Source organism: Phyllosticta citribraziliensis (genome assembly GCF_038025025.1).
Source record: "Phyllosticta citribraziliensis strain CPC 17464 chromosome Unknown J3D65scaffold_1, whole genome shotgun sequence".
In the NCBI taxonomy this organism is placed as follows: Eukaryota; Fungi; Ascomycota; class Dothideomycetes; order Botryosphaeriales; family Phyllostictaceae; genus Phyllosticta; species Phyllosticta citribraziliensis.
The window spans coordinates 1,894,703-1,908,617 of NW_027117338.1; the positions used below are offsets into that span (position 1 = coordinate 1,894,703).

A 13,915-nucleotide genomic window follows, 5' to 3' on the forward strand; every position below is an offset into this window, starting at 1 on the left:
ACAACCGACTGTCTCTTGCGGGGAGCGGGTGCAAAAGGCGTTTTCGTCAACACACGTACGGAATACGCTTCTCAGTCTATTCAACGTCATCTCTGTTCGGCACCTCCAGGCCAAAACCATGTCAGCAGTCCAGTCTCCCAATGATGACCCAAACGGTCCTCCTCCACAGAGTCCAGAGCATTCTGAAGACGTACAGAACTATCTTCCAGGAAGTCAAGTCTTCAGTTCCACCGGAGATGTCATCCTTGTACTTCAGGACGACTCGAGACTCCGAGTTCAAGCCTCCATTCTAAGGAATGCTTCAGAAACCTTCAGGGCCATGCTCGGTCCTCATTTCAATGAAGGGCAAAACTTAAGCTGCGAGAATCCCAAGAGAATCCCACTGCCTGAGGACAATCCATCGGCCATGAAATTGCTCTGTGCAATTTTACACCATCGTTATGAGCCGGAAGAGACGCCTTCATTCAAGCTCATACAGGCACTTGCCGAAGCTGTCGACAAGTATCTCTGTGTATCCTCCACGACAGCCATCACTACCATGTGGCTCCATGTCATCTTAGTCAGGGCTTCGGTATGGGACTTTGCACAACTCGTCGAGCTGCTTGCGGCCTCTTACTTGCTGAAAAGCGACTCGGCTTTCCATGAGACATCGAAGCACCTGGTCCTGAAATATAGCTCAACGCTCGCACTTGATTTTGATCACGCAATGACGCGATTGCCTTGGAAATCCATTGGTAAGACTATTTTCTTCCTCTCTCACTCAAAAGAAAAGCCCTCGATGGCTAATATCAATGAAAGTCGCCATTGGAGAGCTCAAGAACATGTTCGAAACAGAAATTTACGACAGAGTTATCGCCATAGTTATCCCCTTCATGGATAAGCATCGCCAAAGAGTTTCCAAAAACTGCACCGCAGAAAACCCGACACTCTGCTGTCACCCCATGATGAATGTGCTCGCGAAGCCAAGATCTAAATTCATCCCTGCCAGGGGCCACAGCCTGGAGAGACACTTCGAGTACTTGTATGGCGACAGATTACAGGAGGATGGGGAGCCCGGAGAGACTCCTATCGAAACGGCTTTGAGCGCAAACCTATCGGCTCAGCAGATGTGCGAGGAGTGTCGATGGGAGGTCATAGATGTGCTTTCCGAATACTTGGAGAAGCTTGAGGAAAGATTGAGGCCTGACATCGATGAGAGGTCTGGCCTCTGTCTTGGCTGCACAGTCGAAAATGACAAAATGATAAACACGTGCTACAAAGGCAAGCATTTTTGGTCGTCAAAGAAGCAACGCACGAGCTAGAAGTTGTTTCAGGGATAGTTTTCGGCCAGGGAAGAATGCTCAGTCGACACGAAATCCGTGCCGTCAGAAGTTAGACGCATTTACAGGAAAGTTATCGATATGGTTCCATTCCAGCGTCATCATTTTTCCCAGAGAAAATGCAACGGATTCAGGAAGACGTCGAAGAAGTGGGTTTGGCACAGAGCTTCTTCGACCTGTAAATATGTCAGTCCATACAATCATGCATACGATCAACAGAGAAATCTCCATCAAAAGCGCGCTGCATTGATCCATCGTTCAGCTCTACTGCAAACCTACCGACCTTCAAGGCTTGATCACAAAAGTCGTGACACATAATGAAATCAGGGGCCAATCTGGGAGTATCATACGCTTGCCTCAACAGACACCTGACGGGAGCATTCATGCCATCCTAGACCAGAGTACGTCTTCGGGAGCATTTAGGAGTCTAAGATAGTAACGATAGATAATATTCGAGCGCTGATGTGCAAACCCCCTGAGGACTACGTGTGTGATGACTTTCCCCATCAAGCCTCGCTCTGCATTGCCCTTTGCAAGCCAACTCAATGCTGCCAGAACCCGTAGAAGTGACCAGGAATCTGTAAATACACATCGAGGGAATGGCATTGCTGGTTTGGAAACACTTTCACAATCAACGCCCTGTGCCTATCACAAGGCGGGCCAATTAGTGCAGAAGCGCAGCCCTCCGCTTCTGTGCATCTTAAATAGCAAGATGCATAGCTTACATCGAATCATGCGTTCAAAACCACGCGTGAACCAGTACACCATGGGAAGAGACTCTCGGCGACATGCTTGTGGATTAAACTATGGTCACCGAACGGGTGCACATTCCAAACCAAGTCACCATTCATCCATCCGCCCGCTAAACGCCTCAAGCCCCGCGGTGACCACCTGGTATTACCATGCATACGAGTTCCCCATATCGTGCTCCTACCCATCGCGTTAGCTATGTACTCATCGACGCACGAAGAGAAGAAACGTACCTTGATGTAATCCGGACCCTTCTCCTGCCACTCTGCGCGAGTGACCCAGGCCTTCTTACTCTGCTCGCTGCCCGCCCACCTGGCGGCGCCCCTCCAAGCGTCGAGGACGGGGTCCTTTGCCTTGCGCACGACTAGCGGCGTGCCGACAGGCAAGCACGTGCGAAGCTCGTCGCGGACCCGCTCTTCGAAGCCCTTGAACAGTGTGTTGCCGCCCGTCAAGAAGACGTCCTTCAAGACGTCCTTCTGGCGCGGGTGGTCAGCCAGGCGTTCCGTCAGAATCGACGAGGCGATCTCGATCAGGCCCGCCTGGTCGAGTCCCGCAATCGAAGGCTGGAACACAACTTCTGGGACGCGGATGCGCTCGACGTTGAGGTGTAGCTGGTGGACTTCGCGTTGGCTCTCGGGATCGAAAGGGTATGGGCCACGGGTAAAGGCGTGGACCAGACTTTTGGTCCAGTCCGTTTGCGCTTCGCGCGTGCTATCTTCTGTAAAATTGGGGTCGTGTTTGAGGAGCTGCGCTTCAACCGCCTTCAAAGCAGATTGGAGGTCTTCTTCTTCTTCATCGTCCGAGCCCTCGCCCGTTGCGATTGTGCGATAGACTCCCCAGTCGGCGTCGTCGGCGCCAAAAGTGTCTTCATCTCCGCCGCGCCGACGCTTCTTGGTCGGATTGTCCGACGCGAGGTTTGCTATGGACTTCATCCGCATCTGAGCAGCGAGTGATTTGCGGTTACCGAGATCGGCCTTCAAGCGCTCGCGGTCTTTCATTTTTTGAATGATTGCCTATCCCTTGTTAGCTTCGTCGTCATGCCAAGTCTTCGATGGTTCTTACCGAGCGAGCTACTCTCCGCTCCTCTATCCACGTGTCGGGATCTTTCTCTCGCCTTTCATTGTCTAGCCGTTCCTCTTCAGCTTTCCTGGCTTTCTCCAACTCCTTCTCAGCCTTGGCACGTTGCCTTGCCTCGTGGTTGGATTTCATCAGCCGTTGCTGGCGCTTCTGCTTCAATTGCTCTTCATCCAGTTGATCGTCAGGGACTTCGAGAAGAGGGAATGTCGGAGCCTCGTTGTCTTCCCCCTCCACATCACCAACGTCCTTGTTTCGTGCCTTGCGAATAGACTTGTCCAGTTCCTTGACTCTCTTCTCCAACTGACCCTCGTCATCAAAGTCATCTGACTCGAGCATTCTTTTTGCCTCCTTCTTTGTGACATCTTGAAGCCTGACTTGCAATTCTTTGTAGTACTGCAGCTCTTGCTCCTTTTGTATTAGCTTCTCAAGACGCATCTTCGCAGCCTGCTCCTGCAATCTTCGACCGCTCTCCTTGCGCTTTTCGGCTGCTCTTGCTAACTCCTCTTCGGTCTTCTGGACGACCACTTGCTCAGTGTAGGGGAACTGGACAACATGATTCCTGTCTTCCAGCCCGGTCCAATCTAGGAATTTGCTGATCTCACTGCCATAATCTTGGCTCACGTAGCAGTGCTCCCTCACAAGATCCTCAGCCTGGATGTCCGTGAGCTTCCCAGGGAACATCGGGTATTTGAGCCGCAACAGCTTCTGCAGGAATTCGGCGCTTTGGTAACGTCCCCAATTGATTCGAGTTGCATGGGCCAACATGGCCTTGGACTCGATGACGGGTATTAGATGTGTGCTGGTGTGAGAAGAAGAGACGACCAGGCCATTGCGCCCATTGTTATAATTGTATGAGAACAAGGAATCAATGCCGTAGGCGACTGACGGTGCACCGTAAAGCTCGAACAAGATCTCCGTCATTGCTACTTGGAGTCAGAATGGCCGTCTCAGCAGAGGTCAGGAAGTTGGACCACTCACTTCTCCTTGGATATGCCATGTTTGCGACAGGTTCTGTCATCAGTACCGGACGGTTGATGCCTCCGCTCGAGCCGTCCACGCCCAGTTTTGTGAAGACGTAGTCCAGAACGCCTTCCATCGCATCCCAATTGTTTATAATATTCGTTCCGGGCTCGTAGACGGGTTTCGACTGGCCGCGGGCGGTGCCATCTGCGTACACCTCGTTGCCAATGAATTGGAAGGTGGTATTGAGCTTGCGATCTCTATAACGCGCCATTTGAGGCGACACTTGGAGACGAGGATTCTGATCGAAGGCCCATCCGGCGCGGACGGAGGAGGAACCTGAAGGAGTTGTCAGCAGCGCTCAACCAAGCCTCTAATCTGCCAGGGAACCAGAAAGGGTCGTCGATGAGGTCGGGCTTCTAGTACCATTGTCTATGACGATAGCCGTGCTTGAATTGCTGCGCTTGTACCCCTCTGTGTCCGCCTCACGGATGCCTTCAAAGGGAGGCTCCTTGACACTCCAGACTCTCTTCGGCGTGGGTTTGGCGTCGCGCGCCGCATCGTTGGAACTTGGCTGGACCATGGCGGAGGACGCAGGGGACGGGCGACACGTTATCGAAGGACAAAGATCATGGGCTTGTCGAAGGGATGCGGGATGAGCAGAGAAACTCGAAGATTGATCGGTAGTTGTAGTGTGGTGAATTGGTTCGAAGTATCGCAAGCTAAAGTCCGGAGCTGCTCCACAAGCTGCGGCGATCGCTAAAGCTGGAACCGTGGTCCAAGCGCCTCTGTTGTCACTGAGAGCCATTCGCATGAAAATCCCCAACGCCGTCCAAGTCCCTTCATCTACACTGTCGGGAATCCTTGCATTCAACAGCCGCTGTCTCCCTTCATCTTGTGCCGAAAGCTCTCCCACTACGCGGGCTCCTTCAGGCTGTCCGTTGCTGCCAAGTGCATGAGTTCACGAATGCTTGGTTACTGAAGATGTCGAAAACATACCCTCGAGATGGAAAAGAACGTTTGACTGGTAGTTCTTGAACATCTGAGCAACGAGCTCGACATTCATATTCTGAATGTTGATTTCCTGGGGTTGAAATTAGCAGACAGCGGCGTTTGCGATCCCGTCTGGCACATTACCTGCAGCTGCTTGTTTAGGACCATTACGGCCTCGTTGAGCTTCTCCTATAGTGGTATATCAGTCTGCATACGCAAGTGAGTATAATGTCTGCAGATTACGCACAACATTGGTGATGATGCGGCCGAGAAGAAGACTTTGTTGATGCTCGTGAGGGCTCTCCTGTTCCGAGAATCAGCATCATCACCGCTGTGACTGCAGCGTCTAGAGCTCTGAATACCATTCTAACGGAATTGCTATCGATTACCTGGCCGGTTCAAGTCGAGGTGGTGGGGACTGACAGTGTTTACTGGATGCTCTCTTCAGCCCTATGGTCAGGACATCAACTCCGGCTGCCCCAGGCTAACCCAAATCGGCCCTGGTCCGCTGTGTCCCAGGTGAGCTTCGTTCCAAGCTCCATCTTGCCCTTCCACCTACCAACTGCACCCACAGGCCGAAAAGAACCTTCACCATGGCACCTCTATCGCACAACCGAACAGAGTATGATCACAATGCTCTCCTCGAGAAGCTCGACATGTTCCGCGTGCGCAAGCCGTTCCGCAACCCCAACTGGAAGCCCCCTCAGCGCCGCAACAAGAACATCAAGCAAATCATCTCCGAAGCTCAGCGAAAGGAAGCTTCCGTCATGGCGACTCAGAACAACTCCGGATCTTCGACTCCCGCAGTCAACCTCGGCATGAACAACGGAGGGACGGGCGCGGGTACGCCTGCCAACGGCGCGAACGCCAACATTGCGCAGGCAGCGCAGAACCTGTCGGCAATGGTAGCCAAAGGTGGCAATGTGTCCAACGGACCTGCCGTCACGTATACGAATGTTGAGGCGCCGCCGAGTCTGCAGGTCAAGCGAAAGTATTGCGACATCACGGGCCTGCCGTCCAAATACACAGACCCGAAGACCAGGCTGCGATACCACAACTCGGAGGTTTTTGGAATCATCAGGACAATGGGCCAGTCTGTCACGGAAAACTACCTTGCGGCAAGAGGAGCACACACAGTGTTGAAATGAAGGACATGTTTCGGAGATTCACGCCGCACCCAGCCGACAAAGGAAGCACCATGGCTGGGCCATGACTGCTACCTCAGTTCTGGAAGCTCGCAGGACTGTTCACGCCCTTGTCAAATCACGAGAAGCGCCCGCTCTAAAACAGACAGATTGCATTACTACGGATATGTTCGACCCTCTAAGTCAAGCCTCCTCCACCCGCCCTGCCCCTCTCGAGACAGGATTCAAGAAGACGCTCCGGCTTATTTGGGATCATCATGGGTTGGTCTTCGCCAAAGAGCAGAGTACCGAGACCTCATTGTGAGAAGGATCAGTTACAGAGGAAACAGAGTTCCAGCTGTTGCTCAGGCGGGCAAGGCAAGTTTGCTATGGCTGGATACGTGCAAGTTTATAGAAATATAAAGCTTGGAATCAGTAATTGTGCATTCATTGAACCTGCCTGTGCCAAATGTGGATGCTTTGGTGTGCGCCGCGTGCGCTCATCATCCCTTGTGTGCTTTAGCCGACGAGGATCAATCTTCCAAATCCAACGGGAAGGCTGTCCACAGGAGTGGAGGACCACTCGAGAATATACAGGTGATGGCTGTCATCAAGCCTCACTGTGAGATTCCAGTTCCAAGCGTTTCAAGTTGGTCTGATGCGGGCAGCAGATGCATAGCCAGGAGAGAATCTGGGCAGCACCATGGGTGCGTCGACGGCGTTGGGAGTGCGTGGAAGGCGATTGATCGTAAGTTCGTCGATTTCTTGAGTCAAGCTGGGTGTTGGTGGTACGATAAGAGGGTGGCAGTTCGCGTTTTTTTAGCGTCTCGCGTCAGTGTCTCGGTAGCCGGCCGGCCAAGACTTTTTGGCCGAGCACATGAACGCGTGCTCTTAGCGCAACCTGGGAAGTGGCCTCTGCCGCGGAGCACCGACCACCACCAGCCAAACTTCCTACAGTTGCCGTTGAACCAGCTCCGGTCGATCTTCCATCATCGTACACAAACAACTCGACCTTGAACTTCCCTACGCCGACACGACGACCCCCGACTCGGTCCCAAATCCTTCTACCCATTGAGGCACACTCTCAACACCAGCATCAATCTAAATCGACACCATGCCGACCTTTTGGCTCAGCGATTCGCAGAGTACGCCGCCGTCCTCCGCATCACGATATGCCGTCACTGACTCGATTGCTGTTGACAGAAATCGGAGTCGCCTTCTGCTCAGGGGGTAGGTACGACAAGCATCCCTAGGCGCAACCAGAAGGCGTTGCATCTCTTGCTCGCAGAAACCAGCACACTGACGCCATGGATTGCACCGCACAGGCGGCTTTTTTCTCCTGGCGGGAGTGATGATGTTCTTCGATAGGGCACTGTAAGTTCCCCAATCTTTGAATGTTTTGGCGCAACGGAAAGGACAGAGAAGACTGACAGACAGATTAGGCTCGCAATGGGTAACGTACGTCCGACTATCCGACCTCGCAAGACAGCCGCACCTGTCTGATACCTTGCGCGCCAACAGATCCTGTTCATCTGCGGCCTCACGCTGCTCATCGGCCTACAAAAGACGCTCCTCTTCTTCGCCCGCCGCCAGAAGATCGCCGGCACCGCCTCGTTCATCGCGGGCATCGTGCTCATCCTTCTCCGTTGGCCACTGATCGGATTCGTCGTCGAGCTATATGGAATCTTTGTCCTGTTTGGAGACTTCTTCGCCACGATTGCCGGCTTCATACGCCCCGTGCCGTACGTTGGACCATACGTCGCAACTGCGCTGGAGAAGATTAGCGGCGGAAGGAGGAACGCGGAGCTGCCCGTGTAAGAGGGCACACCTGGTGAGGTGAAGAAGGAATGACGAAAAGGGAGATAATGAAAAAATTGTCCGTCGGCTTGGTAGCAGGTTTCAATTGCCAACGCGTCACGGCTTGGAAGCGGGAGTTGCGGGACGGCATTTTAGGGCGCAAGACTTTTGTATCGACCGGCGCTGGCTGGAGGAGAGACTCTGTGTTCAGACCAAGACGGTCAAGCAGGCCTTTGTGCCTTGCATTTAGGGATCCAGGACCCTGCATAAGAAAAAGAGGAGGGATGCTAGGTTCAAGCCGTCAAACGGCAGGGGAGAGGTGCGGTGCCTTTTAGCGTCACATGGCCAGGATCCATTATCTGCGTCAGTTGTATGATGAATGTCAAGCTTCAAAAAAAAGTACGCTATTCGTGTATAAGGACATTGGCCGGCGCCACACTGACGACATCCCTGCCGACGCGACAGCCAATCACGAACAGGCTTTATGCTTTTACCAAGGCCAAGTGCACGTCCACTGGAGGAAAATAGTCTGCCCTTCGAAGCATTCGCTGGTGACCTGACATTTTGCTAATTTTGCGGCCAAATCCCAGGATACAAGTCTTGTAAACGCAGATTGCCCGCATTGGGCATGTCGCCGGCCGCAGCAACGACAAAGCGGGAAGGAGGAACAATATGAAGAACGCCACTTTGTTCACAATTGGATACCCAAGACATCTACCTCTATACAGTTTGAAAAGACCCTTGATTTGCCCTAGCCCCATGCATAAGTGTCGTCGGTATTTCGCTGAATTAAAAGGAAGAGACCCCCAAAAAAGAAATTTATCTGACATGAACATGACCGTAAGCCGGTGGAAGCGCCAAACTCGAGAGGTTCGTCCGTTCCACACAATAAATGCGGCATGAGAATTGGCCCCAACTTTTTCCAAATCACATCACCATCGGAAGAACTTTTCAATGCACACCGTTGGTGGCGGTGGCCGCCTTCTCCCTGCGCTCCCTGACGGCCGCGGCGAGGTTCTCCAGGACGCCCACGGTGGTTTCCCAGTCAATGCAAGCGTCCGTGATGGAGACGCCCTTCTGGAGGGCAGACGGGCCCTCGGCGGGGACCTTTTGGTTGCCCTCGTGGATGTTGGACTCGATCATGACGCCGACAATGGCCGTCTCGCCATTGCGGATTTGGTTGGCAATGTCACCGGCCACAAGGGGCTGGTTGCGGTGGTTCTTGCTCGAGTTGCCTGTATTGGGTTTGAAACGTTAGCAAACCGCAATTGGCACCGTGCTTGGATTTGCACCTTAAACATCAAACGTACCGTGAGAGCAGTCAACCATGAGGGCCTCCTTCAGGCCCTTCTTCTGAAGCGCCGCCTTGGCCTCTTGAACGCTGTCGTGGTCGAAGTTGGTACCGCGGTTGCCACCGCGCAGAATGACAAAGCAGTGCTCGTTTCCAGAAGTCCTAGTAATGGCGGCGAGACCCTGCTTGGTCACACCCATGAAGTGGTGCTTGGCAGCGGCGGCACCAATGGCGTCCACGGCGACCGTCAGATTACCGTCGGTACCGTTCTTGAAACCAATGGGGAAAGAAAGACCGGAGGCGAGCTCACGGTGGAGCTGAGACTCGGTGGTACGAGCGCCAATGGCACCAAGCGAGATCAGGTCAGCGAGGAACTGGGGGGAGATGGTGTCGAGCATCTCGCTAGCAATGGGCATGCCCTGGGACGTCAAGTCGCAGTAGAGCTTGCGCGAGACGCGGAGGCCCTTGTTGATCTTGTAGGACTCGTCAATGTCCGGGTCGTTGATCAGACCCTTCCAGCCGACAGTGGTGCGAGGCTTCTCGAGGTAAGCGCGCATGATGATGCACAGGTCTTTGTCCAGCTTTTCGGCCAAGGCCTTCAGGCGCTGGCAGTATTCCACAGCGGTTGCGGGGTCGTGGATAGAGCAGGGGCCGACCATGACGAGGAGACGGTCATCCTCCTTGGCGACGATGTTGGCGGCTTCGCGACGGCCGCGGACGACAGTCTCTCTGGAGACATCGCCGACGGGCAGCTCAGAGGCAAGCAGTTGAGGGGGAATGAGAGGGTCGTATCCAAGGACTTTTGTTCGTCAGTGAGAGGTTAGAGGGATTCAGAGCTTCGACAAGTGCAACTTACCGCGAACGTCGTCGGCGAGCTCGATCTGGCCAGACATTGTGGTGGAGGAAGAGCGGACGGTGGGGAGGTGAGGGCAACGAGTAGAGAAGCTAGTCGAAGAGCTAAGGTAGGGGAGTTTATAGAAGCAAGAAAAGGGCCGGATAGTGGGAGCGCAATTGATTGCGGTGACCGAGTTGCAAAGTTAAAGTGAGTCAACGTGAGGAGTGGTCAGCGAAAGGGCTCGGCTTTGTGAAAGCGAAGGCATGATTTGGCACTGGCCATTATTTTTTTGGCCCGACAAGAAATGACTCCACTGCGGGACCGGGAAGCTCACGGCTGATCTAATCTGATCTCTGGACGTCGGCTGCCGGAGAAGCGCCACACTTGCCTGTGCTGTCATCTGTGGCGGTGCCGCTTCACTTCACTTCACAACACCACGACCTCCCACTGTTGTCATCCCTCTCGGTATTCGACCCTCAGCTCTCCACCGCTGCCTCCCATCTTCACCGCCTTGCGCCTTGCGCCATCTCCATCACCCCAACGACGGCCCCTCCCATCAGCGCACCCACAACTACGCGCCGTCTCGGCCACGCGCCCTCGCGCTTGCTTCCCGTTTGACAGCCGCAGCAGGGGCCCCTCGGGCCAGGACGCGGCCGGAGACGGCGGGCGGCTGGTTTCAGTGCCACTTGCCCCAGTCCACCTTCAACACCTGCAACGCAGCGCGCATTTCCTCCGTCTTTTGCTGAAACCCGGTCCAATGCCGCTTCGGCTCTGGAGACCCGCCTCTCTTGTCGTCACCCACGCCTCTTGTGCCTTCTAGCTCTGCAATGCTGCACGTCAACGACGCTTGAACCTTCGATCATGACTCTGACTTCTGGTCCGGCGGTCCCCCACCTATTTGCCTTACCCGGATCTGTCCTCCCTCACGCCAATACCTTCCGCTCGCTTTCGCCTCGCCAGACCGCCGTGTCCCACCTGTCTCGACCCACCGCCATGAAGCGTGAGCGAGATTCCGAAGATCCTCAGACAGGTCCCGGCCGCGCCGAAAAGGTATTGCAGTCATGATCGACATTCTCTTCACGACCAATCTGTAACCGAGCTTCCAGAGATTCCGCGCCGCTCCCCCGCCCGCTCTTCAGCAACCACACAATGCCTCATCGACTTCGGGAGGCCCTTTCCAAAACCCCAACGCATCACCGTGTCTTCCAGCATTGACGCCCGGTCACTCGGACGATTCGAGCTGCGACTCGCCTGAGCTACCCTCGTACATGAACTCGGCTGCGGGAGATACGGAAATGCGCGACTACCCCGAAGACGACTTTGCCATTACAAGATCTCATCCAAGTTCGCCGGCGCTCCCATTCGCACTGCCGGAACGGCTCAACCCACGCCCACAAGTAGATCCCAGCACAAGCAGGATTCCCACGCCGATATACGGTTCTTTTCCGCCCAAAGTCATCACCAATCGTGGTAGGGACCATAGCTTCATGGAAGTGGAAGAGTCGTCAGAGACAGACAACCGTCACCAACCGAATAATGGCAAAACCCATCGAATACCTTCTCCTATCAGCGAGGACGAAATGGCCATGACCCCCACGACTGTGGCAGGAGCACGCCTCTCACGGCTACAAGTGGCGAGCAACGAAAACATGGAGATGGACATGACTGGTTCTGACAATTCGGGAAAAGCATCTGCTGCCAGGGGCGTCAAAGCAAGAAGTGGAGCAACGTGCAAGAAAAAGTTCTACATGGGTTACAGGGACGACTGCCCGAAATGCCAGGCCAAAGTGCCAGGTCATAACGCACACTTTCTCCCTCTCTAACGAAGAAATGATGATGTCAGATACAGACTGCAGATAACGACGGGATGGGGCGTATTGTGGTACATACAGAATGGGCAATTACAAGGAACGTAAGAACTATCGCTTCAAACAATAAGACGCAGCCATACATGCTATAGCATAGCTCCGGGTTTCGAGCAACGATCGCCTCAACAGCCTGCCACCAGCTTCTCTTCTTCGTCGAGGTTTTCAAAAATTCACATGAAATCTTCCAATTCTTTCTTTCCGTCTATCGATTATGACCAAGTCAACGCTCCAGAGTGTACTGGTCCTTGTCCACTTCAAATATATGTTCGCAAGAATTCGCCCAGCGCCATGATCCCCATCGCTTGTCCGTACGGCATGCTCGTCCTTTCAATGTCAATGTAGTGTTGCAGGTCACTACCCATGCCCGTACCGAAACTTGTGTCTACCAGCTCTCCGTCTTCGCTAATCTTGGCCAGCACCGCATGTACAGCCTGAACACCAACCGTTTCAAACTCTTTGGGGATATATCGCTTGCGGACTGCCTTCAAAATTCCGTACGCGAATCCGGCTGTTGCGCTGGACTCCACATACGACCCGGCTGCCTCAGGGAGATCAAGAAGGGTGCGCCAGAGCCCGCTTGGCGTTTGCAATGATGCAAGAGCCAAGCACTGTGCTTTGAGCACATCGAGGAGATATCGGCGCAGTGGGTCCGTCGGTGGCAAGTCGAGAAGCTCAATGAAATCAGGAATCACTATAGTGATCCAGGAATTCCCTCGAGCCCATCTCGCCTTGGCAAAATTGTGACCGCTAACTCCGTCGGTGTTGAATTGCCAGCCATGGAAGAACAATCCAGTATCCCGGTCAAACAAGAATTGCATGTGGACCATGAATTGGCGCTTGGCCTCTTCCACATACTCGGGTCGATTCAAAACAAGGCCAATCTTTGCCAACGGCATGACAGTCATCATGAGGGTGTCATCCCACAACTGGTCCTTGTTCTCTTCGAGATATGTCTGGTGCTGCATGCCACCAAAGGGTGTTCGCGGCAACTCATGCATTGCCCACTCGGCCCAAGCCTCCAGCCACGGCCGCCAGCACTCGTTTCGCGTCTGAGGATTCTCGTAGAGGTAGGCGAGGGTCAAGAACGGACTCATCGTGTTGATGTTTTTGGTTGTTCCTTCGGCCAACCGCCCCTTGAACCATTCCAGGATGATCGCAAGACTCTCCGGCGACCCGGTCAGTTTGTGGTACTGGTACAGCCCGTATAGACCGACGCCGTGGGTCCATTCCCAGTCATTCCATCCTTTGGTGTCGATTATTCGACCGTCTGGAAGTCGCAGGAGAAAGTGTCCACTGGTGTCTTGGATGTTGACAAGATTGTTGGTGAGCTTCTGGATGGCAGTATGGACGATGGGGCTTGTAAGCCCATGAGACGTAAGAGGGGTAGGCATGGTGGTAGGTGGCCAATTGATGCAACGCCCAATTTCCGAGCAACAAGACGAAGCAGTTGGGACTGTTGGTGGCTTCTTGAATGCTCCTGACCTTTGGCCAAATTCTGGAGGAGGTAAGAAAAGAGACGGCAAAACAATGGTTCGAGACCTTGGATTGACCCCCACGTCAGCAAATGCGAGCCCTGCCCAGCCCTGCATCAACAACAGAGCACCGGTTCGTATGCATCAGGCGTTCGTCTATTGCCCCCGTGGTCTACGCCGCACAACCCCGCCGGCGGTCAATATTCCGAAGACCGAGGCCTGCCATTGGCGGAAGCGTAGCGAGGTTGGACAGGGCAGGCGTCTTTCCTAGCGCTTTCCCCGGCTTTACACTCCGCATTTTACCCCAGTTCTCCGGCTTTGCCCCCAGGTTTCGGTACACATGTCCACGGCTTCTCCACATGTAGCATGTCCCCGGACAATCTGTTTGGGGGAAAGCCGCTCTCGATGTTCTCAAAGAAATACCTGAAT

At 53.9% G+C, this 13,915-nt stretch overlaps 8 protein-coding genes across 8 annotated transcripts; 4 read left to right on the top strand and 4 right to left on the bottom strand.

The window, feature by feature from the left end:
* Nucleotides 1-29: 29 nt before the first annotated feature.
* On the top strand, nucleotides 30-1,122 carry J3D65DRAFT_30831 (uncharacterized protein). Its single transcript, XM_066795248.1, has one exon. The coding sequence runs from the start codon at nucleotides 119-121 to the stop codon at nucleotides 878-880; it is 762 nt and encodes a 253-aa protein (XP_066659902.1). The 5' UTR covers nucleotides 30-118; the 3' UTR covers nucleotides 881-1,122.
* Nucleotides 1,123-1,744: 622 nt separating this feature from the next.
* On the bottom strand, nucleotides 1,745-4,819 carry J3D65DRAFT_610368 (uncharacterized protein). The gene is made up of 5 exons (XM_066798793.1): nucleotides 4,533-4,819; nucleotides 4,125-4,445; nucleotides 3,132-4,069; nucleotides 2,303-3,082; nucleotides 1,745-2,249 (listed from the first exon to the last, which is right to left on the bottom strand). The coding sequence occupies exons 1-5, from the start codon at nucleotides 4,687-4,689 to the stop codon at nucleotides 2,217-2,219; spliced, it is 2,229 nt and encodes a 742-aa protein (XP_066659903.1). The 5' UTR covers nucleotides 4,690-4,819; the 3' UTR covers nucleotides 1,745-2,216.
* On the bottom strand, nucleotides 4,820-5,523 carry J3D65DRAFT_610370 (DASH complex subunit Dad4). The gene is made up of 5 exons (XM_066798794.1): nucleotides 5,462-5,523; nucleotides 5,347-5,403; nucleotides 5,244-5,288; nucleotides 5,106-5,190; nucleotides 4,820-5,050 (listed from the first exon to the last, which is right to left on the bottom strand). Exons 1-5 carry the CDS (start codon nucleotides 5,462-5,464, stop codon nucleotides 5,022-5,024), a joined length of 219 nt encoding a protein of 72 aa, XP_066659904.1. The 5' UTR covers nucleotides 5,465-5,523; the 3' UTR covers nucleotides 4,820-5,021.
* Nucleotides 5,524-5,660: 137 nt separating this feature from the next.
* On the top strand, nucleotides 5,661-6,668 carry J3D65DRAFT_610372 (YL1 nuclear protein C-terminal domain-containing protein). Its single transcript, XM_066798795.1, has one exon. It carries the CDS (start codon nucleotides 5,693-5,695, stop codon nucleotides 6,245-6,247), a length of 555 nt encoding a protein of 184 aa, XP_066659905.1. The 5' UTR covers nucleotides 5,661-5,692; the 3' UTR covers nucleotides 6,248-6,668.
* A 669-nt stretch (nucleotides 6,669-7,337) lies between these two features.
* Nucleotides 7,338-8,041, top strand: J3D65DRAFT_663906 (Got1/Sft2-like family-domain-containing protein; the record flags this gene model as incomplete). Its single annotated transcript, XM_066802704.1, has 4 exons — nucleotides 7,338-7,368; nucleotides 7,427-7,457; nucleotides 7,666-7,681; nucleotides 7,745-8,041. 4 exons carry the CDS (start codon nucleotides 7,338-7,340, stop codon nucleotides 8,039-8,041), a joined length of 375 nt encoding a protein of 124 aa, XP_066659906.1.
* A 736-nt stretch (nucleotides 8,042-8,777) lies between these two features.
* J3D65DRAFT_31703 (uncharacterized protein) lies at nucleotides 8,778-10,365 on the bottom strand. Its single transcript, XM_066795315.1, has 3 exons — nucleotides 10,168-10,365; nucleotides 9,331-10,110; nucleotides 8,778-9,255 (listed from the first exon to the last, which is right to left on the bottom strand). The coding sequence occupies exons 1-3, from the start codon at nucleotides 10,202-10,204 to the stop codon at nucleotides 8,972-8,974; spliced, it is 1,101 nt and encodes a 366-aa protein (XP_066659907.1). The 5' UTR covers nucleotides 10,205-10,365; the 3' UTR covers nucleotides 8,778-8,971.
* A 211-nt stretch (nucleotides 10,366-10,576) lies between these two features.
* On the top strand, nucleotides 10,577-12,284 carry J3D65DRAFT_610381 (uncharacterized protein). The gene is made up of 2 exons (XM_066798796.1): nucleotides 10,577-11,196; nucleotides 11,253-12,284. The coding sequence occupies exons 1-2, from the start codon at nucleotides 11,008-11,010 to the stop codon at nucleotides 11,967-11,969; spliced, it is 906 nt and encodes a 301-aa protein (XP_066659908.1). The 5' UTR covers nucleotides 10,577-11,007; the 3' UTR covers nucleotides 11,970-12,284.
* On the bottom strand, nucleotides 11,888-13,560 carry J3D65DRAFT_610382 (Six-hairpin glycosidase-like protein). Its single transcript, XM_066798797.1, has one exon. The coding sequence runs from the start codon at nucleotides 13,403-13,405 to the stop codon at nucleotides 12,269-12,271; it is 1,137 nt and encodes a 378-aa protein (XP_066659909.1). The 5' UTR covers nucleotides 13,406-13,560; the 3' UTR covers nucleotides 11,888-12,268.
* Nucleotides 13,561-13,915: the final 355 nt, after the last annotated feature.